Here is a 24,458-nt window from a genome sequence, read left to right as displayed (position 1 = left end):
CTCCCAGGGGCTGGATGCTGCTGCAGGTAGGGACCGAGCAGAGCTGCCCAGGACCATGCTCAGGGTGAGGAGGTGGCAGCAACCCAGTCCCCAGCCAGTGTGGGACCCCAGGACTCATCCCCACGGCAGCACCCAGGCCAAGGGCTGGGTAGGCTGTGGGAGGGTCTCCTCAGGCCTCACCCCATCTTGGTGCTCCTCAGGGACACACAGAAAGTCAATGATGGAAAAGATCCCATCCTCAGAAGCTACTCTTTTGCTTAAAGCACTAACTATAAAATTCAACAGCAGAAATGACACCTCCCTCCTTCCTTGTCCCTCCAGGATGTAGCACAGCGAGTCCTGCTCTGTTCCACACGTCAGGTACCAAAATCAGGTTATGTTCACAGTTCACACACAGCCCCTTCAGGCCTCCCCATCCTTCACTGCAGCAGCCCACCGCTGTTCCACATTCACGTGCAAAAGGCTGTGCCAACATCCACGATGCTCTCTCCTCAAGGAGTCCCAGACCAAGTGCCAAGGAATGGATAGCAAAGAGTTAAATGTAATAGCACTGCCCTCCTGTGCTCATCACTTCTTATTTTATGGTCTTCTCTCCCCAGGAATCATTATTTTTGGTATTTTTCTGAAAGCATCACCCACCTGGAGTTTAGTTATATGTGATTTTTCCACCCTGCCTTCTTTTAAGCAGTTTCTACCTCGTGCTCAAATGCTGAGCAGCACTGTGAGTCTCAAAAGGCAGGGAACTAGAGAGTAAAAAAGAGAACACAAACCCTTTGTTCTCAGTATCTCGTGATCTTAAAGCGCTTGGGGTGATCTCAGGGGTGTCAGGGCAAGGACAGAGTCACACAGGGCAGTTGCTGCCTCCTCTCCTTTCCATCCCTCTGGCTCTTTTCCTCTCTCCTGTGTATCATCTTTTTTTTATGTGATTTGGTGTTTAAAAGGTTTTGAAATTTTCCAGGTTTTATAAATTTGCCCCCTGACCCAAAACTCAACCACAACTTTAACCATTTGGGCTAAAAGTCAGTCATTTGGGTTTCAAAATACCTTTTATTTTTGAGTTTCAAATCTTTTTTACAAGTTTCTGCTCAAAACCAGCTCGTTTTTGGTGGAACAAAGACTTTCATTACAATCCAAACCAATTCAAATTCCTGTTCAATTAAATACTTAATTTCTGAATGCAAACTAGCTTCACTTTTTCTTTTTTTTCCCCCTCCCACTTTTTCCCTTCTCATTTCTCTCCCTTTTTCATTTCTAAAATACAAATGATGAGAAAAAACATCCTCTTCTGAGCCACTTCTGCTGCTGTTTACCATTGACAGCCCCAGGGATGTTCCCACCTGTGCTCCCCTAATCAGGGAAGGAGCCTGCAAAAGGTCCTGGGCCCCCTTCTGTGTTCCCCACTCCTCATGAGCACCTCTCTGGCTCTATGAAAACCACAGCCAAGGGGCTGGTGGGGATGGAAAAGCCGCCAGCAAACCCAACCTTGAGGTGATAGGACCCCAGACAGGCCTTGGCTGTTTTATCCTAAGAAGTATGTGGAGCCATCAAGGCAGAGGAGCATCACTCTGATAAGTGATGCAGCAGAGGGCCAGCACCTCTTCATGTATTTATTGATTAGCAGCAGCAATTTAGATAAGCAAAGCCCAATTGCCTTTGAGGGCAGGGACAGGTGTAGCTGCCTTTCAGCGTTGTGGGCACAGGGCAAAATTGATCTGGGGGTTGCTCTCCATCATGTGAGCACATGACTTTTTTTATTTGCATTTCTAGAGGGCTTTAGTACTGAGTTTCTGTCTGAAGCTGGGGAGCAGGGCTGGTAGGAGCTCAGGACTCCCCAGGAAGCATACCCTGCCCTTGGAGGTTCAGATCCACCACGGGAGCAGCAGGGGGATGGGTATTTACAGCAGTGCCTGGTTTTTCACAGCAAGGGTGAAAAAAACCTAAACGGGGAAGCCAAGAAGCAAGTTGAGAAGGATGAACTCCTATCTCCAGATCAAGCTGTTCATAAGCCAACAAGTTGCTGAGCTCGATGAACACGGGCAGAGTGATGTTCAACAGCCTGTATTGAGCTGGAGATCAAACAAACTGATCTCCTCTGCCTTTAAAATGTATGAAGCTGCAAGATCTTAAGGGCATATAAACTTACTTTGATTGCAGGGCTGGGATCTTGGAAGTCGCATTCCTTTAATTTCCTTGAGCTGGTTGCTTTCCCCCAGTGAAGGACATGTACAGGGTGGTGAGTTTTCAATGGAAACTGGTTTTGCCTCATTTTCCACTTCCCTCCTGCTACAAGGAAAGAAGTGCAGAGCTGGGGAGGCCTGCCTGCCTCTTTCTATGCAGACAGAAAGGGCTGGGTGTCTGTGTTTAATTACAGCCTGAAAGAACTGCATTTAAAAGACAACAGCAAGCTATTTAATTAATACTTATCATTAGCACACATAGGAATGCCTAGCAGCAAATTGCAACAACAAAGCAACTCTTTTCTTTCTTTTTTTTTCCCCCCCTTCCTTGCACTTGGGATACATTAATTTAAAAAAGGAGTAAACAAATTCTTTGCACTAGATTTGAGTTGACTTTTTATGGAGTGAGAGTACTGGGATAGCAGGTATTACCCTAGGACAGCAGGGATCTATAAGAACAGGCTTTTCAATCTCCAGCTCTCCTGGCCAAGGAGCTTATCTTCATCTATCCATCTATCTATCTTTCTATCTTGGCATTTACGCTGGGCTCATCCCCATGTCTGAGCGCCTACTTGTCTTCATACCTGTCCATAAATTACACAGTGCCCCCAGGGTGTTATAAATAATAATTCAGCTCTCAAAGCTGCTTCAGAACTGTTTTAAAGCATTCACCATGTTGTGGACTCCTCCTTCCCAGCCCATAAAGGTACTGCTGGAGCAGGACACGACACACTGATCAGTGGAGGAAATGCCCCAAAATCAGTTCCTTGGGTGGCAGGGATGGGGTGTGCAGCCATGAGTTGGAAGATGGGGATGGACGTGGTGGCAAAGAATGGGGGAAGGCTGAACTGCTCTGCTTGTGGGAAATAACACCCTCACCCACTGCCCATCGAGGATTTTTATACCTCCTTGAATCTTAGCTCAGCCAGTGCTGCAGACAGCCATGCTATGCCCTCCTTTAATTAATAGCACTCTTAATGGCACTGTTAATGGTTGAAGAACCACAGCATGGCTCTGCTGCTGCTGTCTCCATGGGACAATGGCTGCTAGCTTAGAGGTAGATGGCTTAAAAGGCAGACCCCATGTGTAACCAGATAGATCCCAACTCACCCTGGGACAGATACCCCAACATCTTGTTGGACACACCAGCAGACAGCTACAGGACAGCAAGATGCTGTGGTACATGAATGCTATTGGCCAAAAACCTCCAGCTGAGCCATGGGGGATCTTATTCCTCTATCCCAATTGTATTTCCAACCCAACACGTTGCATCTCCACTCTGACACATTGCTTCCTCTTTGAGGTCAGTGTCAGGAACACACCCAAGCCATGTCCCTCAGTGTGAATGAAGGGTGTCCTCATGTCTGTGGGAACATGGGTCTCTGCAGAGAATGAGTGTTACTGTCTCCTGGATCACATGGGTCAGATCTGCTCGGGCTGAGGGACCTGAAATTGGAATTTTTCCTGAAGAAAAGTGTAAGCAGTTGATGTATGAGATGAATTATTCCCAAGTCTGGCCTGGATTTGTGATCAGCTCTGGAAGGTGCAGAACTAACATATCGTTAACGCCAGGAGCATGTGAAGCTGCCTGAGCCCGCAGCCACCTGTCAAAGTGCTGGGTGAGGAAGTATCACCTTTCTGCACCACTTTCCTCCCTCCATTTTCCATCTGTCCATCGAAAGCAGAGCCTCAAACACTCGTTTTGCAGCTGAAGTGGTAACTCTCTGTGTGGGAGCAGCCAGGGATGCCATGGTAGGATACAGCATGCCCACGAGGCCAAGTTCACCCCCACATCCTGGGCACCTGCGCTGCCACACATGGCCACACATTGTCCTCTGCCAAACAAGCCTGTCTCTGCTCCCTCTGCCTTCTCTCCAGGTGTGAAACAGGCTTTTCCTGCTGCACTTCTGCCCCAAAAATCACAGGGAGGGTTTTCACAGCACCCTGAACAAAAGACATCTGGTTTGGATGGGAGGAATAAGCAGCACCCCATAGGGGTACCTTCAGGGATGGCTGAGTATTAAACCCCTCCTCACAGACTCTCAGAATGGTGGGGGCTGGAAAGGAACTCTAAAGCTCACCCAGCCCAGCACCCTGCTAAATCAGATTCCCCTCCATCAGGGAGCACATGAACTTGTCCAGGTGGGTTTGAAAACCTCCAGAGAAGGAGCCTCCACACCCTCCGTGGGCAGCCTGGGCCAGGGCTCCCTCACCTCAACAGGTTTTTCTTATGTTCCAGTGAAACTTTTTTTTGTTCTAGCTTTTGTCCATTACTCCATGTCCTGTCAATTGAAACAACAGAAAAAAGTGTCCCCTCTCAGCATTCTCTTCAGACAAAACAGCCCCAGTTCCCGCAGCCTTTCCTCATAAGGAAGATGCTCCAATCCCCTGATCATCTTGGTGGCCCTGTGCTGGACTCTCTCCAGCTCTTCCCTGTCCCTCTTGAGCTGAGGAGCCCAGAACTGGACACAGGACTCCAGATGAGGCCTCATCAGGGCAGAATAGAGGGGGAGCAGAACCTCACTTGACCTACTGCCCGCACTCTTGATGCATCCCAGGCTGCCATCGATCTTCTTGGCCACGAGGGCACATTGCTGGCTCATGGTTAGCTTATTGTCAATCAGGACTCCCAGATCTCTCTCTGCAGAGCTGCTCTCCAGTAGGTCAACCCCTAGTCTTCATCCCATATGGGCATCATCTGCAGTGAGGATGGACAGTAAAGACAAATCCAGCTGCTTTAGGGCACTGAGATGGGATTGTGGAATGTGTCCACTATGCTTTCTGTTTGCAAAACACACCAAAGCTGTGGCAAGCTGTATTTCCAGCACTCCTTGGCCCATCCTTCCAAGGTCCACTCTCTCATCCTCCCCCTACCCTGCTCCTCCTCCTCCCATCCAGCCAGCAAGCTGGATTTGCAACCTCTCACTTGGATGCAGAGCTGAGTGCAATTTTAAGCCTCTCCCCCTTCACAAAGTGTCTTAAGCTATGATTAAGGGCTAAATTACAACTGGGCAGCCATCCCTGGCCAAGAACCACAAGGTATGGGGAGGCAGCTATTCAGAGCAGTGGAGTCCAATGAGTATAATGTGCATCAAGGAAAGGGTCAGCCTATCCCAGGGGTCAAATGGGATCAGGAGGGTTTCTCATCAGCACCACCAGTGACTTGCTGCGCCTCACTCCTGTGCAAAGCCATCCTGAGGCTGTTCCTGAGGACGGGGCTGTTTTGCTGCTTAAATAAAATGTAGTTTGCTGGCCAGCTTGGCTCTTAAAGAGGTGTGAATGATGGCTTCATGATGCAGACCTTTCCTGGACCCCACCACCATTTTCCTCCCAACAGCTGTATACATGGAGCTGCCAGAATTAAAACCATCCAGCATCCCAGTGCTGTGGGGTTTTGCAGTTTTCAATTGTCCCCCTCATCCCCACTGATTGAAACAGGGCAGCCTCAGCTCCCACCTTGGAGGAGACACAGGTCTCTGTTCTCCTGAGGGGTTTTGGTGGGGTGGAAGGAGGTGGCACAGGGCTGCCCATGCTGGGGATAGCTGAGAAGTCTGCCCATGTGCCAGAAAAGCTGTTTGCAGCCAAGGCAGAGCTTCCCACTCATCCCACACATTCTGCAACATCCCATGCTGATTCACTTCACAGCCTTTGCTTTTACCCTGCTAAATGCCACTAAACCTTCCAATTAATCCTCCCATTACGGGACTTCCTTTGATGTCAAAGGAGGAATTTTTTTGATGGCAAAGGGGGATTTTTCCCCCCTGGTCTAATTATTCCCTTCTCTTTTTTTTTTCCCCTTTTCCCTTTTTAGGCACAAGAGGTTCCTGCCAGATGCATGGCTTGTGGAGGCAGCTCCCACATGAGGTATTTATATATTTATATATATGTGATGGGAATGTGGTATTGAGAGACCTGAAGTTTCAGGCAGAAGATAAGGGGAATTTCCCATTTCCTATTTGTTTCAGTGGAAGTTGCCCAGGAAGAGGCTGCAGCAGGACTGGGACAAAAAGCTGCAAGATACAGCGCTGCAAAGCAGCTCCTTGATATGAACATGTCCAGGGAGAACATCTGCTATTTAACACCATCACTGAGCAAGTTTCAATGCCTGGGAATGTTTCCTGGCCCTGCTTAAATTACAGGGGTGGGTAAGGCATCTTGGAACATCTTTCATACGAGGAAAGGCTGTGGGAACTGGGGCTGTTTATTCTGGAGAAGAGGAGATTGAGGGGAGATCTTATTAACATTTATAAATATCTAAAGGGTGGGTGTCAGGAGGTTGGGACATCCCTTTCTTCTATAGTAGCTAGCAACAGGACAAGGGGGAATGGGGTGAAGCTGGAACACAAAAAATTCCACTTAAACATAAGAAAAACCTATTTCACTGTTCAGGTGAGGGAGCCCTGGCACAGGCTGCCCAGAGGGGTTGTGGAGGCTCCTTCCTTGGAGATCTTCAAGACCCACCTGGACATGTTCCTATGTGACCTGATCTAGGTGAACCTGCTTCTGCAGGGGGGTTGGACTAAAGGTCCCTTCCAACCCCTACCATTCTATGATTCTAAGGCAGATCCACTCCAACCCTGCCCGTGTTTCCCGTTGAGCACCTCAGGTGCTACTGGGATCACTGGGACAGAATTGCTGGGTAATGCTCCCAAGATGGTGACTGTGTGTAATGCTGAGGGAAGGGCTAGTAACGATAGAGCAGGCAGGTTTACTCAGAGTTTCAATCAGTTTTAATGAGTTTCTAGGGAAAAGCAGATACAATTGCAAAGCCCTTGACTGGAAACGTTAGGAAACAGTCTCTATTACCACAAAGCGTGTTCTTGCTATTAATTCACTGCATGAAGAGTGCAGGACCCTCTCCCAGTATAACACAGGTCTCTCCTGGGAGTGGATGCTGAGCCCTGGGAGGCACTGGCCCTCCGTGCCACAGCAGCTCAGGGCTGTTTGCCACCCTGCCCAGCCACCCCCTTCCGCCGTGCTGCTGCTTCGACCCGCTCCCGCAGCGCCTGTGCCCAGTCCTGCCCTCGCTCCAGGGGGATGCACCTGGTCTCCATGGCTGTTAAGGCAGTGATTTCAGAAGGAACCTGGGGCACTAGGCCAGCCCGGAGCACAGCTTCCTGAAATTTGGCTGCGGAGGCTGGAGCTAAGCAACAGCGGGGCGTGCTGGAAAGGAAAGCAAAGCCAGAAAACTTTTGATGTCAGCGAGGCCTGAGCTGGAGATGCTGCAGGATGCTCTGCTTCCCAGCACTCCTGACCCCTGTCCTTACCTGTCTGGCTGTGAGTAGTGGTAGTGAGCAGCCACAGCAGAGTGGGGGCACAGCAGGTAGCCGTTCTCCTCCCAGCAGTGCCGCATGGCTCGCACGATGTCCTCGTCGGAGGCCGAGCACGAGCGCAGGGTCTCGGAAAGCTGTGGTCCAGGGGGAAAGGGGGAGGTTGGCACAGGGCAACCCCATCATCACCACCCCACACCTTCACAGCTGGGCTTATGCCATGAGCACTGAGCAAGCCAGGTTGAAATTGGGAGACTGGAGGATGGAGTTCCCCAGGGACTAAAGGGGTTGCTGCTACAGCTGGGGGATGAGGCACCGCTGGAAACAGCATGCAAGGGAGGAGTTTCCATCCCCAGGTGTTGGGAATGTGGGTGGAGAGGAGCCGAGACTCAGGTCCTCAGCACTATGCTGCTATTTGCATGCTCTGAGGGAGTTTCTGAGGGCTCCTAAAACCACCCTCAGTGTAACAGCTCTTCTTTCAGCAACACAATTTTTCTGTATGTCTTTTGCTGCTGCACAAGCAGGGCAAAGGATGCTCAGCAGGGAACGGGGTGTGTTGGATAGGAAGAGGCAGGACTATGCATCTGACCCAAAGAGCCTGGCAATTCAAATGTTTGTTTTTCTCTTGTATTTCTCTCTGCTTTGTGTTTGGGCTCCTGTTTGCTGCTCTACTGAGGCTGAATGGCAGCACCATACCCAGCAGATCTCCTCCTGAACACCGTGTTCCGTCTGAGCCCAGTGCACGATGCCCTGGTGCACAGTCAATGCCAAGGCTGGGCTGGCCAAGGACAGAGTGGGTTCATATCCCACTCAGATAATTGTAGGCATTTGGTAAATTAAGTTTGCGAAGAAAAAAGGGGTTTCTTGTACAGAACAATTAAAAACAGGGATTTAGCACCTCTGTGCACACACATTGATGTGAAAAATCTGCTCTGGCCTCACGCTGCACTTCTGGGTTGGAAATTCTCCTCGATGAAATACGTTGTTTTTTTTTCCAGGAAATGAGTTGAAAACCACTGGTAGTGGTAAGTCTTCCACAGGCACACACGTGGTGCCTCGTGCATGAGGAACTGACCTTTCTGTGCAAATCTCCCGGCAGCTTAAGGCTTTTCGATACGCTGAACCTCTCCATCAGCTCTTTTGTCAGGTGGCTGTCAGAGCCTGAGAGCAGCCAGAGGATCCTCTCCACATTGTAAGGCTCCTGGGATAACAAGGCACTAGGTGAGCAGTGGAAATTCCAGTGCTTGTCTTGGTGGGAGAGCACCTGCATGGATTCTCTGATGTCTAATTAGAGTTGAAGTCCTACTGTCACGTTTTTCTCGGTGGAAGCTGGGGAGGGCTTGTGTCTTCCCCTGCACACCTACATCCCAAGACAAGTGTTTGGGAACACAATGTCTTTCAGACTTTTGACCTACCAGAGTAGGCTGGTAGTGACCATCAGATTAAAAAAGAAACCTAATGAAGAGACGACTGATAACCCAATGGCGTGACCACATCTGTGCAACCACCTTGAGGAACCCAGGTTAATAACACCCATGTATTTGAGCACCAGAAATATCCAGCTGTTTAATCAGGGTTGCAGATGCTGCTGTGAGTCACCCAGCTCCTGCATGACTTAATGAGACATTCAGTTCCCTGCAGAGCTGACTGATAATCTTTATGAACATATAAAGCACATATAGGGCCTGACTGGCCTGTATGGTTATGGAGCAATCGATGTTGAAATACTGCAGCAAACCAGTGCAAGACTGTGCAGGAGGGTCCCAAACCAATTTCACTGCTCACTGTCTCATTCCTGCACACTCATAAGCACCAAAAAACATTCATCCATGTGGTTTGGCCAAGATACCTTGTAGGGACAGACAGGACTGTGAGGGTGAGGGAGCAATGGAAGGGGCTGCCCAGATGGGCTGTGGAGTCTCCTTCTCTGGAGACATTCAAAACCTGCCTGGACAAGTTCGTGTGTGACCTACTCTAGGTGGTCCTGCTCTGGCAGGGTGGTTGGACTAGATGATCTCTGAAGTTCCCTTCCAGCCCTTGAGATTCTGTGATTCTGTGATCAACTACTGAGTCCTCATCACATCTCCTGGGGTTCAAGCGCTGGTTTTGGATGAGCAGCTTACACCTTTTAGCAGCTGACAGTGCCTGCAAGCTTTTCTCTCTCTTATCCCGTCCTACCTTGCCAAGTCATCAGGACTTACTCAGCCTTTCATGTCCTTATCTGGGTGGCTTACAGCCCCAGTCCTGGTGTTCATCTTCCCACCCTCATCTCACAGAGCCTCCAGTCTGTAATCTTCAGTCTAGTCTGGGTGTAGCCTGCCCTTTGCTTTAGGCTGTCCCCTGTTTCAGATTGTCCTCTGCTTCTCAACCTGGCTGTCCTGAGAAGCCGTGTCAGCATGCCTGGACTTCAACGACCTGCTACTTGGAGGTGCCTCCAGCTCTGTCCTCCTGACACCCCTTCTCCTGCCTCCTGCAAGTCACTACTGGCCTTGCAATTTAAGTTATTAGCTGTCCCTGGTCTAGATTTGTCCCATGCCACTATAGATGTCCAGGAGAATGGGGCCCAGTTTGCAGGACAGGTCATACTGGGGACCATTCCTAAGGAACATTTTGGCATGTGGACATGAGCTGTGTGATGCTTCCAGAGGCCAGAAAACAGCCTCTGATTGGCTTTAAGTACTACAAAATCACATTGTCTGCTCTGATTCTCTTAGGATTGCTCCTTACAAGGCTCATCTGCACTAGACTTTTTGTTTCATCTTCAGCTTTGGTCAGTGTCTGTATGGAAAGTTTGTTCTGCTTTAGCTTAGTCTGAAGAAGAGGCAGCCTAAAGAGATTCTGCACTCTCTGTCCTTGAAGGTTTCTAACACCCAACTGGGCAAAGCCCTGAACAGCCCAGTCTGACCTCAGGGTTGACTTTGTTTTGAGCAGGTCTCAACTAGAGATCTCCTAAATTCTCCTCCAGCACAAGTAATCTGTTGAGCTGTGGAAATATATGCATGAATGCTTCAGAGGTGAGCTGAACAATGATCTCTCATGCAGCCATGAGGAGAGATGTGAAGAGAGATACACCCATCCAGCTCCTTGGAGATCTATGGACATTACCTCATCTGGTTGCCTTCCCCAAAGTCTGTCACATGCTCAGGTGCCTCAGCAGACCAGTGCTACTGAAGGGACACAGGCAAAGAGAGGAGGCCCAGCTACCCCTGGAGCTCTGAGGCACTCCAGAAATTCATGCCTCGAGAGGAAAGTCAAGCTACAGAGCACATCAGCCAGGTGATAGGAGCATAATGACTGACTGAGTGCAAAGCACCACAGTTCCTCCAGACTCACAGGTTCTCCCAATGTGCTTAAAAAGCTTTTTGAAAATCCAGGTAGCTTAAGGCCACAGAGATACACCACCAAGTGTTTCACACTTTGGTCACTTGTTTGGAAGCAGATCCAGTCCTTGTGGATCACAGGGTAGGTATGAAACAGGAGGTATTTGCTTCCAGGTGTTTGGTTTCTGTACCTCTATGACTTTTCATTTCTGAGGACTTTGCCTGCCTGCTGAGACTTGTTTAGCTCTGAGCAAGCTGCAGATGACCATAGATGAGGCACTTCTTCTGGGCTTCCCTGCCTTCTTCCTGGTCTCTTCTCATGCCCCTGATGGAGCCTTTCAGAAGCAACAACAAAGCTCTTGAGACATAATGGGATTTATCATTTTCTGAGTGCCATATTTTGAGATAATGTTCCTAACCTCACACATAATGAAACCCCAGAAACCAGCATTTAACAAGGAAGATTACGAGGTCAAGGCCTGAGAAGTGAGGAAGGAGGTCTTTGATCTATCTCAGCTCAGCAGTCTGCAGCATAAATGCTCAATATGAGTCACATCTCTTAAGGCATCGCTGAGAGGCATTGCCACTGGCAGAATTATGCCCTCATAAACCAGGCAGAACAAAGTACAAGGAGAAGAAATGCTAAAATATATAACATTTGATATGTTTCCCCATTTGGGCTGATTCATTACATACCTGAATATCCATGGCTGATGCTAATGTAGCCTTCACGCTCCCTGACAGTGAGAAATCTCCATGTTGGACAGTCCTATGAATGATGTCATTGCTGTTGACCACAGAAACAAGTCGAATTGGGAGACCCATTTTCTGGGCAATGCAGCCAGCTGGAAAGAAAAAAGAAGTGAAAAGAATGCGAATATAGAATCATTTCAGTTGGAAAAGACCTCTCAGATCATCAAGTCCAACCACTCACCTCGCACTGCCAAGCCCATCACTAACCCATGGCCCTCACCACCTCATCTATGTGTCTTTTAAATATCACCAGGGATAGGGATTCAATCACCTCCCTGGGCAGCCTGGGACAGTGTCTGACAACCCTCTCAGGGAACAAATTCTTCCTAAAGAAAGGTGAAGAAACATTCAAAGGAGATTTAGCAAAGAAATCACTGAGGAAATTGATTGAGCACATAGTTCAGAAGCAGACACAAATGGCATTCCCTAGTGGACTCTTAGATAAATGTCTTCAATGTTTCAGTAGAGCATCAGATCATAAAATCCAGGGCTGCAGTGCACCACCTGCCATCAAATGCTGACCTTTGTGCATCTCCACATTTGAAAATCGATGGGGAGAGGTCAGGCAGCTGTCATTCAAGCAAGACAGATGAAGCTTTTGGGCTCTTGCAGCTTATCAGTGCTGCCCGAGATGGGCAGCCTGGCAATACATTGAATGCAGCTGGATGCACTGAAACCTTTACCACTTTCATAAGTCAGTTGTATGCCTATTTTGGGATGGAGGCAATCAAGGACTTGTATGTAGAAGGCCAGATTGTGCAATTAGGAGTGTTTCTCTTGACTGCATGCTACCATGCAAAGCAGCCCAGGACCAGGCAGAACTCTACATCTCTACTACTGTCTCCCTTAGGAAATCAGAGCCACAGTATTTTCCCCTGTTTTCTGGATCAAACACATTCTGTCCTGTTCTAATGTGCCCATACAGTCATCATCAAAGAGTGGTTTGGGATTTTCTACACCTTGCATCAGTGAACACCTAAATGAGTAATAACCATCCATGAGTAATGAAATATAACTGGTTCTGAAGAAATCCTACCAGGGAGTGGGTGTTTTAATAAATAGCAATACCCAGCACTTGCAAAGTGCTTTTAGTCCATAGGTCACTCTCTCTCTCTTCCCTATCTAACCTATCTTCTTTTTCTTTTCCCTTCACCTGTGATATTTCCTCCTCCTCCTGTTGGCACAACAATTTCCACCACTGGCAGCGGGGTGGTATCCAAGGATGGGGCACACTGGAAGTAAGCATAGAAGTGATGAGCAATCTGCACCATAATCCTGGACCAATTGACTGAATTCAGGCTCATCAGATTGTATTTTCTGGCAAAATCGACGTCAGCAAACAGCTCCTTGATTGGCTCATCGATTTCATCGCTGTTCCCACAAGCTGCCAAAAGGAGAAAGGGAAGATTAGATCTGCCAACACCAAGCCCAAGGTATTTCTGCTCAGGAATAGGGCTGGTCTGAAGCCCTGGGGTTTGCTGGGGCATAGGGTGTCCTGAGCTGCCCCTCTGCCTCGGGGCTGTATGAGCTGGGGGTGAGTAGCACCATGTGGTTATCAGGTGGTTGCTGCAGACATTAAACTCTGGGGTCTTGCTCGTACCAAATGCACATTGGTCAGAAAGGCAAACGCCTGCATCCCCTGTGAGACGTCAAGGTGAGACTGAGGAGAGGAGTCCACAGGACAGCTCAAGCACCCAGCAGTGATGTCTAACCATGGGGATCACAGAATCTCAAGAGCTGGAAGGAACCTCAAAAGATCATCTAGTCCAACCCTTCTGTCAGAGCAGGACCACCCAGAGTAGGTCACAAACAGGGACAGAGGGATAAAACAGCTGTCAGGGATTGACCTTCCATGAAGGTGAGGGGACAGAGGGAAGGGGTGACTCTCAATCCTTTTAGTGCCAAGAAATGGTGCTGAATTCAGTGCAGCTGCACAGAGGCAGCCTCTGATCTGTGGTCAGGAGAAAAGGAAGCCTTGAACCACTGTTAGCCAGATGTCTTGGCAGGGTAACCATGATGGCAGTGACCTGTCTGGCTGCAGCTGCTGAGGCAGCATCCCCCTGAGAACTTTAGGGTCATGGTTTTGACACAGCAAGGCCGTAACTGGACAGTCAAACAACACCACCTACCAGCAAAGACATGGACGTTGTCTTCAATGACAGTGGTCATCTGAAGTTCCTGTGTCTGGGTGCACAGCCCCTTGGGCAGCAGGACAAATATGTCTATGTTCTTCTGCCCTCTCACACTCTCAATGGCCGAGCTCCCTGTGTCCCCTGAAGTCCCTGTTTCAAAGTGAAGGAGAACCAAGAAAAGCAAAAGAGATGCAGAGATGCTCCATGAGATGTTGGTTTTGGCCAGAACAGCCACCCTGACATTGCCCAGAGATCACTCACCAGCCACCCATGAGGCAATACTACCCCAGGGCATCTATGGGGAGAGCCATGGGATTTTGGGGTGTAAAGACCTGTCCAAAAGTTTTACCCCCCACAAGGAGGCATACTCACCCACCAGAATAAAGACATGTTTCTGCTTTTTCTCCAAGAAGTACTGTAAAAACTGCCCCGTGCAGGACAAGGACAGATCCTTAAAAGCATAAGTAACTCCGTGCCACAGCTCCAAAACATTCAGCCCGTCTTTCAGCCTGGATAGGTGGACAACTTCCTTGTGTCTGAATCTGCTGAAGGCTCTGTCAATAAGGTCTAGGTAGAAAATGGTTAAAGGGGCTGTTAGATTGAGTAGAAGAGTATTTTTTTCTGACCTATGGCCTCCTGCATCTCTGCTCTTCGTGCTCCTGGGAAGCTTTCTGCACAACTAAAGACTCTCAGTTGCTGGAGAGGTGACAGATATCCAACAAGTTATTTTTAGTTATTAGGAGTAATATTAGGAGTAATCAGGAGTATTAGCTCGACTTCATGGTGTTTGATAGTTCTTTGGCAAGCAGCCCCAGGGGACACTTGACACAATCAGAGTAAAGTGTGTAACAAAATACAGGAAACCCGAATTTGATCATAACACACTACTGAGACAGAGGCTGTAGCTGCCCTCTTGTGGAAATGATAGCTGCTAAATGTTAAAAACATTACAAATTGGATTCGAGGAGAGCAGTAGACAGGCCTGGTAGGAAGGCAGGTCTGGATCCCAGCAGAGCAGCAGGGTACCCCAGTAGCAAGCAGTGCCATCATGAGCCATCACTGTCAAAGTCACCAGAATCTCTGTTTGCACACAGGGGCCACCTTTTCCCAAAAGTAACAAGTCACAGAGACTGAAGAGTTACAAGACAGAGGTAACAAGACAGAGAAGAATCGGGTTGAGGACGGAGCAGGCAATGGTGCAGCAGGCTCCATCCTCTGGGGGCTGCAAAGAGAATCATAGAATTCTTTGGCTGGAAAATATCTTTAAGATCATCATTCAACCCCTCACCTCACATTGACAAACCCAGCACTAACCCATGTCCCTCAGCACCTCAGCTATGTGTCTTTTAAATATCTCCAGAGATGGGGACTTCACCATCTCCTTGGGCATTCTGTGCCTGTGTCTAAAAGCCTGTTCCACTGTCTAAAGAGGATGAGGCAAAGGCAAATAGATGCATCTGAGCTCATGCACCTCCCTGCGAGCAGCCCCTGTGGCAGCTGAGGCTCACCATTGAGCGTGCTCTTCGGAACCAGCTCGGCTGTGATGAAGAGGGAGCACAGCTCCTTCACCAGCTCCCGGTAGGAGAGGCGGCTCCACCTGCCCAGAGTGTCCCGGTCCAGCGAGGGGATGTGCTGGGGCATGAAGAGGCCTCCATCGGGTGCGTAGCCGGAGAAGAGCGCTCCCTCAAAATCAACGGCCCCCACGCCTCCCCGCGTGCTGACGTACTCCATGGGTGCTGGGGAGGCACAGCAGTCACTGCCAGGACCCTGGAGCATCCTCAGAACAGCCCCACATCTCAGGCTGACTCCCCTCAAAACTTCCCATGGGGACAGGCAGAGCTCCTCAGGGAAGAAACCCCCTCCCTCCCTAGAAAAGTCACAGGGGGCTGGAGCAGCCGGGGCTGACAGAGGACACAGAGCGCTTTGCAGGCAGTGGAAACGCCACCCGGGATTTGAACCCGTGTGACCGGACCCTTCTCATGCCGTTCTGCCTGCGCCATCCCCTCCCTGCCCCGGAGACACTTCCAGCAGGCCTGGCGGCGCACAAGTCGCAGCGCAGCGCGTCATGTCCCCTGCAGGCTGCTCGCAAAAGCTGCAGCGCTCTCATTTATAAATAAGTAAATGAGCAGAAAGGAAACTGATGTGTTTTTCGGAGCGAGTTGGTGCTGTTCAAAGGGGTTAATCTAAGGACAGGATTTAAGGAGGTGTAGGAAGGGCTGAGCTAAATCCCCCCCCACACGCCGATTCACGCCAACCCCACAGCCAGCGCTGGCAGGAGAGGGCCCTTCTCACCTCACCCCGATCCCGTGAAGCCCCACCGCCATTCCCACCTTGGGCACTCCGGTGCAGCCCCTTGTCTCAGCTCAGCACGGGGAGGGAGGGCCACGGCCCACCTGACCCCACACAGAGGGAGGAGAGAGGCCAAGGAACTCACGGCTGCCACGGCCACAACTCCCAGCTCTGCCACGGCTACAACTCCCAGCCCCGTCACGGCTCCCAGCCCCGCCACGGCTCCCAGCCCCGCCACGGCTCCCAGCTCCGCCACGGCTGCCAGCCCCGCCACGGCTGCCAGCCCCGCCACGGCTGCCAGCCCCGCCGCCCTTCCTGCTGGTGCTCACGGAAATCTTGTCCCCACGGCCGCCGGCCGACCTTCCCCTCAGCACGCACCCGGATTGGGAATAGGTGGTAAAGATGGAGCCGAGCTGCCCCTGGCTGTGGCAGGCAGCAGGCCAAAGGGCAGCAGGCATGAGCTGCAGCCAGGGAGAAATCTAGTTAAATATTAGGAAGTAGCTTTTAATCATGAGGGTGATCCAGCACGGGATATGGGGGAGCTTTTTTGTCTCTATATAACCCCAGAGAAACTCGAAATTCAGCTGGGGGAGCACTGAACCATCTATCTGTGAGGGTGGGTTTCAATTTGAGAGTGAACCTGCTTAAAGCAGGGTGTGGATCAGAAGCTTCCATGGGCCCCCTCCCACAGAAATCGATCTGCGATTCAGCTGTGCAAAGTGTTCAGCCTGTGAGGCTGGGACATCAGACAGCCCTGTAGCCCTGGGGAAACTGAGGCACGGGAGGGAGAAGGGACATGTACAACGCTGTACAAAAAAGCCCTTTCAGTTGCCCTTTGCAGGGAAAGGATGTGCATCCCTTTTCTTACTTGTCACTTTAATAAATACTGTGGGTCTTCAAGGGCAAGGTCAGCACGGGACTGGTGGCTGCACAGACCTGGAGTGCAGCACGGCATGTGCTGCTGGAGCACGTGCGAGGACTTCAGACCAAGAAGGCAAGGTACAGAGGTGCAAGGGATGGCTGATAACAGCCAGCCCTGAGTCAGGAAGCCATCTGCAGTGAGGCACACACTGCCTGCCAAAGCATCCAGTCCGATCCAACGCATGTTCTCTTTCTGACTGGCCACAAGAAAGTCTCCAGTAGGGAGCAGTCCAGTCCCTGCCCTGAGAACTGATGTGGAAATGGGCTTTTCCAAGCCTGCATCCCCCCAGCATGGGAGATATTTGTGCTCCATGTTTCTCACTACATTGCAAAGATGAAGGCTGAGTCCCCCAGAGCTGCTGTAGCCCCAAGTTCCTCCCCATACCCATAGCCACTGGGTCCTCCTGGCACATTGGCATGTAAATGGGGTGCTGGCCCTGTAAGGGGGGGTCCATCCCCATCCCATATCTGCATCCAAGTCCTTTAATTGCTTGGGGCTGGATCTTGTTCTTCAGGGATGGCTCTCAATGGTGAGACCTTCCCAGGGCCATCCCAAGAGTCATTGAAAGACTCCAGGGTCACCTGAGGTGAGTGGCCAATGTCGCCAAAACAGAGCCTTAGCTCCCCATCATGCTCCAGTGGTATCTGGCACAAAGACCATCAAGCAGCATCTGTGGCCAAAACAGTGAAAGAGCAATAACCCAAGAAAACACTAAAAGCTGCAGAATACTTGATTTGCCCCCTCTACTCTGACCTCTGCCACCACAGATCATTTTCCTTCCTCGCAGCAGTCTCTACCCATGCAGAGAACACTTTGAGCCCAGCTTAGATTTAGGCTAGAACAAGGAAAGGATCAAACCCCTAGAAAAAGCTGTCCAAGCTGATAGATTTTTTTTTTATCAGTGTAATAATTTAATATCACCAATGTGCATTTGATTATCTCCACAAGAGAGATAGACCCCACCTCTCACCACCATGGGACTTGATGCCTCAGGGCATTTCCTGGTATGTGCCTAATTCTTTTAGTGTGTGCATTAGCTGAGTGAAAGGTCTCCCCTGATTCATCTAAGTTACTTTTTGTTGGGGGCTTTTTTCCCCCAAGTGAAGAGCTTATGATAAGATTGATGTTTCCATTAGCCTTCTATCCCTTTAGGTTGCATGCTGGAATCCCGGAGCAGCATTCACAGAAGGAAACAGCAAGAGGGGTGTTGCCAGAGCTTTATCTATGCCTTAGGCTTATTAGCAGTGATAGCTCTTGTTAATGAGGTCATCAGTTACTGCTGTGGTGGCAGGGATTGCTTGTATAGCAGCCACAGGTAAGCACAGAACCTAAGGGAAGGACCTGGGGCAGGTAGGGGAATGTGGGTGATGTTTATTGGAAGGGCTTTTCCCCTACTCAGCCTGAAGTTTCCATGCACTCAAGTTTAGAGTGCCATTTCTTTCATGCTAGTTTGAATTTCAAAAGAAAGGAGAAGAAGAGAGTGCCTCTGCTGCTGCACAGCAGCCTGCCAGGGCTCCTGCACTGCTGGGAAAGGCAACAGCCTTTCATTTCCCTGGTCTTATTCATTGCCTCCATATTCCACGCTGGGATTTGTACTTCCACTGTGGACCTTGCCTATTCCTGAGCAGTTCATGCTCTTTGGACTCACATGCCAGAAATCAGCTGTATTTTCAAACCTAAGTTTAGGCTGCTGTCAGGTGGGGGGTTTTCTGTACTGCATCAGTTTCTATCCCTCCAGGTGGAATTTTCTCAGCCTCCTCACCCTCCAAAGGCATTTCAAGGTGCAGTGAGGAAGCAGAAAGGCACACACAGGAGTGATAGTTGGTATTTTTCCCACACAAATCTGCCCCAAAATTATGGCCTCACCCCGAAGCGCTGCAAGAAAGCACTACGATACTCTCTGCTTCGTGTTTGCTGAGCAGCTTTCTGTCCTCTCCAGCAATGTGTCCCGCGCACAAGCAAGGAGTGGGGTTTGGGTGCCCTTTGCAGCAGAGCATCCCGTGTCAGTAGATGGCGGCAGCGCCTCACGACCGGGGAGGGGACGGGCGGCAGCGGCTGCGGAGCCGCGTCCCGCCCGCACACAGAAACATCGCCACCAACTGCACAACGGGGCAAAGAACCTCATGGGGTTCAACAAGGATGAGTGCAGAGTCCTGCATCTGGGAAGGAACAACCCCATGCAGCAGCACTGGGGGTCAAACTGCTGGAGAGCAGCTCTGCAGAGAGAGACCTGGGAGTGCTGATTGATAATAAACTAAATATGAGCCAGCAATGTGCCCTCGTGGCCAAGAAGGCCAATGGCATCCTGGGATGCATCAAGAAGAGTGTGGCCAGCAGGTCGAGAGAGGTTCTGCTCCCCCTCTGCCCTGGTGAGGCCTCATCTGGAGTCCTGTGTCCAGTTCTGGGCTCCTCAGCTGAAGAGGGACAGGGAAGTGCTGGAGAGAGTCCAGCACAGGGCCACCAAGATGCTGAGGGGACTGGAGCATCTCTCTGATGAGGAAAGGCTGTGGGAACTGGGGCTGTTTAGCCTGGAGAAGAGAAGGCTGAGAGGGGAACTTATCAATGCTTATAAATACCCAAAAGTTGGGTGTCAGGAGCATGGGGCCAATCCATTTTCTGTGGTGGCCAGTGTCAGGACAAGAGGTAATGGGCACAAACTGAAACACAGGAAGTTCCACTTACACCTAAGGAAAAACTTTGGTGCTGAGGTGAGGGAGCCCTGGCACAGGCTGCCCAGGGAGGGTGTGGAGGCTCCTTCTCAGGAGGTTTCCAAACCCACCTGGACACGTTCCTGATCCAGGGGAACCTGCTTTAGCAGGAGGTTGGGCTGGATGAGCTCTGGAGATCCCTTCCAACCCCCACCATTCTGGGATTCTTTCCCTCCCTCTCACAGCTCCTGCCACCTGTCAGTCCATGGATATCCAGCCATCTGCCAGAAAACAGCCAGAAAAGTCACTGCCAAGAGCCCCATTGTGGAGCCAAGGAAGGAGAGGCATGGGCCGTGGCCAGTGGTAGAAGGCAAGGCTACAAAGCTTGGGTGGCCTGAGTCAACACAAAATAGGAAGGAGGTTCTTCATTTTTACCCTACCTTCTCCCTGAGATCTGTACTGGGGTTTTATCACCCTTCTTCCAGCCCTGTCTCTCCTCCCCTGGGAGTCTCTGGAGCCTGCTCCCAGGGAGAGACTCAGAAGGGAGCACGTGGAAAGACCCCAATTCTCACCTAGGACTAGATCACACCAAATTTAATAAAAAAGCATCCCACAAGCCCAAGCAGCACAAACTCTCCCCAAATCTCCCAGTTCTGTCTCTGCCCACAAGCTGGTGTCTGAAAAACCATACACAAACAAAAGCTTTCAGACCTGGAAGTGACCCAAGCAATGTCAAGCAGGTCCAGCAAGTGAGTGATGAAGATATTTGGGGTTTTGCTGTACCATTTACTATTCTACTCACAGCACATCCCCAGCGTGTTATGACCTTTAGAGGCCCCTTCCAACACTTACCATTCAGATTCTGTGTTGTCTGAGAAAAAATACATAAGCTTGTTGCTGGGGGATGTTGAAGAAATTGTGTGTCCCCTGCCATCTCCTGCACAGAAGCATTAACTTTCACAGTAAAAGCAGGGAGATTCCAGGTAAAAACTGTACCAGAAATTGAATGATTCCAGTTCTCTTTTCTCAGAGGCAGGCCCACATGTTAGTAAGGTTCAGAGATCCATAGCAAGAAGAGGGCCAGGGAAGTTGGCAGAGAGTATCTGAAGCTGCACAGGCTAACATGCACTAAGAATCATTTGTTTGAGCTTCTTGTCAAGGAGCTCTAAAACAGAAATGTACAACTGTAAATGAATTAAAGTGCCCAAAGCTGCCTCGTTGTTACAGCAAATGTGGCTCTTCTCCCTTCTTTCTAAATCTTATTTAAGTTGTCAGTAACTCAGCTGACATGAAGAAGGACTTCCACGTGGGACAACACCTCTTATCACCTACAACTGTGCACAGGCACACTTTCCCACCTCCACCTGTGGTGATTTGGCGGGGCAAGGAGCTGCCAGTATGTTGGCTCTTTCCCCAAGGCTGGGTGTGACTCTCCTCACCACGAGGTGTTTCACAACAAGCTCAAGGACGTTCATGTTATGGTTTGGGTCTGTAGACCAAAGTCTAGGACTCACTTGTAAAGGTGGTGCAGAAAGGGAGGACAAAGGATGGGGTCAGGCAGCCCTGACTCCTGCAGTAGGATGTTGAAGAATTTATTACCTGGAAAAGGTTGTGCAATCTGATCCTACTACACCAAAGTCTACATTAAACCCCATGGCCAAACTTTATCTCACAATCTGCAGTCCCATAGGATATGGCCTCTGCCCACACACTAAGGGCTCGACAAGGACAGTGTTGTGGAGGCTGAGAGGTTACAGCACATTTTTCCCCTCAGGCTTCTCAAGGTGACTTTGGTAAAGTCAGATGGTCTCTGTGCACTTCATTTGCCAAACAGGGATACCTATGCTCAGAGAGGTCTTTTGGCTATAGCTAACACAGCAACAGCTCCAAGCAGGACATGCACTGTGGCAATCCACAGCTCTGGCTATGCTGGCACCATGGTCTTTTCCCATGGAGCATCTCCCTGGCTGTGAACCTGGTGAAAACTCAGGTGCTGTCAGACCTCACACAACCTCTCTGCCCTCCTGGTGCAGTGTCTAAGCACCTTAACACTAAGCTAGTGTTGGTGCATCAATCCTGTGACATTGCTTTCCCCAGCTAAGGACTACTACAATCTACGGAAGGCCTTGAGGTCTTTTGTTTGGACTTTCCTTATTTTAAATATAAACTGTGGCTACACACTTGTCTCAGAGAGAGATGGGAACAATGGTCTTTGCCACAGCTCATCTGCACTTTCACTCTGGAGCAGTAAAGATACCAGGGTGTTGATCACCCCAAAGTGTGAGGCTCTGCTAGATATCATGGGTGTGGGACAGCAAGTCAATTGTTTCAATAGTGATACTACATTTATGAAAAGCTGTTTCAGGGAACAGGACATTCATATAGTGCATGTGTGTGGTGAGATGGATTGCACATCAGGACTCACGTGCAAACAGTTGGGCATGCAGAGGCACAGGCTCCTCATGACTGTATGGGCCTGAGAGGCTCTTTGTGACTAATTAGTTGCAACCCACTGTGAACAGTCATTAACCAAGCTGCTGTGCTTGAGAAATCAGGATGGAGGAAGAGCACTGGCCAGCTGGAGACGTGAGCACAGATCTACAACAACAGCCAGGTGTCTCTCCAGCATTGTCAGACACTGTCCCAGGCTGCCCAGGGAGATGATGGAGCCCCCAGCCCTGGAGATATTGCAAAGCCATGTAGCTGAGGTGCTGAGGGAGATGGCTTAGTGGTGGGCTTAGCAATGTGAGGTGAGCAGTTGCACTTGATGATCTTAAAGGTCTTTTCCAAACAAAACAATTCTATGATTCTATGTGAAGTGAGGAGAGATGAAACACACTTGCACTGGTTAAATGTTCACTGGCTCTGCTTTGGGAGACTCTTGTAGGCATTCCTCATTCAAGAACATTAATTGCTAACAGTTCCATTTCTTTCTCAACACTTTTCTTTCCCTGCCCTAGCATGAACTACCTCTCCATAAGCAAGAAGAATCATTTGAATCCTTGTCCCTTGGCACCTTAAGCTGGGTGGTGGGATGGAGGACAGCCTCACCCCACCAAAGGCCAAGCTGCAAGGACAATGTGTGCCCTCTGAGAGTATGAGCATGGGTTTACATGCCTAGAGAGAGCACTACACCACAGATCTTAGAGGCAAGAGAGTGGGGGGTGAATGGCAGATCCAGAAGCTTTGCTGCAGCCACAGGGCAAGACCCTGATAGCAAAAGCCACCTCCTCTGTAAGCTCTGATCCTCAGGTGATTGTTGGCAAGAAAAGTGAAAGGTATCACGTTATCAGTGAAAGCGCTGCCTTAGAGAAGCAGTATAGAGCCTTTGATCCCTTTGGGACCTTTGTAATGAGATGGCAAGGGCTGAATTTCAGCTTTCATGGAAGGCTTTATCGAGTGGCAGAGCTCATTAGAAGCTGCTGTCAGCCATTATCAAGGCTCTGATAATGGCTTATCTAATCTAAAGCCACATGGACTGGCGCTTGTCTGTCTACAGCTGGGAAGCTGCAGCTCGGAGGCTGCCAGCCCCCAGGAGACTGCCACAGCTGTTTCAAAGACAGAAAAATCTGAGAAAGATGCTGTATTTCATCTCAGCATTGTCTTGGTAATGCAGCACAATCAAAACTTGGTGGAAACCAAGAGGGATGGAGAGTTTCAGGCAGCAGGAGCATCTTTTCCCATCCCATCCAACCTTTTGAAGCAATGCAGCCATGTGGCCTGCTGAAGAAACCTTTGTTCCTCAAGGCTGAAAGTAATCAGACCAAAGATGTGACAACTGGGCAGCAGACCAAGTTCCCAGGTACAAGCACAGCAGAAGTAGGTACAACCCAAGTGATAACGTGGGTTGAGACAGAGGGAAGCCCACCTGGGGATCTGTACTTGGCAAGGTTGTGACCAAGCTCTTCAGAAAATGGCTGGGGATTTGGGGGGTGTCCAACTGGACCTGCATTAAGGAAATCTATCACTGAATTAGCAAAAGCCCTCAGCTTGTAGCCTTTCACATTTCAGCTGAGAAAATCCAGCATGGAACCCAGCCCAAGCTTCTCAAAGCACTGAGGTGAACCAAAGGCTTCACAAGGTCTGAGGAGTCGACTGGTGGTGGGATAGATAAGAAGAGCAAGAGAGGAGATGGAGGTGAGGTGCATGAAGACATTCCCAGAGCTCCACAAGGCTGCCAGGTACCTCATCCTGGGCTACAGCAAAGTGCCTCTCCCCACGTAGTGCTTCAGCTGTAAAGTCCTTTTGTAGCTCGGGACTTAAAGAAGAGTTTTAGTTCAAACTGGAGGAAGCAGAGAAGGATTTTTGCTGCAGGATCTCTGAGACTCAAAATCCTGCTCCTCACCATAACATCCAAATTGTCAAGAAGCAGGAGGGTGTCCCAGTGCCCTGGCAGACACTGAGTGAGAGTGGGAACTGAAATCCCAGGGAGGGTGCAGAGATAATAGGGCCAAACTGTTCTTGTTTATGGCAGATGTTACATGAGGCACCAGCCACAAATTGCACTGTGGGAGGTTTGGGTTGAGCATCTCTTCTTCAAGAGGTGGGTGGTGCAGTCCCAAGGTGGGTGCCCAGAGAGACAGGGGAGGTGGTTTTTGAGATTTGGGCAAAGCCGTGGCTGAGCTAATCTTGTGTGTGTGAATGTTCTTGCTTTGAGCAGGAGGCTGAACTGGGGATGTTCAGAGGTCCCTCCTAAGCAGCTTGTCTCGAATTCATCACCTTGGGACACAGACCATTCGGATACCTCCATGACTGGGAGGGAGCTGAGAAGTTTTGCATGTCCATACTTTAGATTCAGGTGCAAACAGCAGGAATGAGACACATGTTCTTTTTTCTGACAAGCTTCTAAGATCCTAGACTTTATTTTCAGAGCAACTTGAACACAAAAGTACCTCCTGGCTTCCCACAAGACGTAGTTTCCTCAATAACTTCTGAAAATGGCTCATG

General features: G+C 49.8%; 1 protein-coding gene across 4 annotated transcripts; it reads right to left on the bottom strand.

Moving 5' to 3' along the window:
- Nucleotides 1–6,895: 6,895 nt before the first annotated feature.
- Nucleotides 6,896–16,201, bottom strand: THNSL2 (threonine synthase like 2). Of its 4 annotated transcripts, none has more exons than XM_061992712.1 (9): nucleotides 15,945–16,201; nucleotides 15,161–15,388; nucleotides 14,025–14,219; nucleotides 13,650–13,802; nucleotides 12,674–12,904; nucleotides 11,464–11,612; nucleotides 8,523–8,648; nucleotides 7,445–7,584; nucleotides 6,896–7,340 (listed from the first exon to the last, which is right to left on the bottom strand). In XM_061992712.1, exons 2-9 carry the CDS (start codon nucleotides 15,381–15,383, stop codon nucleotides 7,112–7,114), a joined length of 1,446 nt encoding a protein of 481 aa, XP_061848696.1. In that variant the 5' UTR covers nucleotides 15,384–15,388; nucleotides 15,945–16,201; the 3' UTR covers nucleotides 6,896–7,111. The 4 variants fall into 4 exon arrangements, with proteins under 4 accessions (XP_061848696.1, XP_061848697.1, XP_061848695.1 ...); XM_061992713.1 differs by having other exon boundaries at nucleotides 16,087–16,201; XM_061992711.1 differs by having other exon boundaries at nucleotides 15,983–16,200.
- Between the last annotated feature and the right edge of the window lie 8,257 nt (nucleotides 16,202–24,458).

This window comes from Colius striatus, chromosome 3 (genome assembly GCF_028858725.1).
Source record: "Colius striatus isolate bColStr4 chromosome 3, bColStr4.1.hap1, whole genome shotgun sequence".
Taxonomy (NCBI): domain Eukaryota; kingdom Metazoa; phylum Chordata; class Aves; order Coliiformes; family Coliidae; genus Colius; species Colius striatus.
The sequence above is the reverse complement of the archived record's forward strand: the minus strand, read 5'-3'. Positions and strand labels throughout refer to the sequence as shown.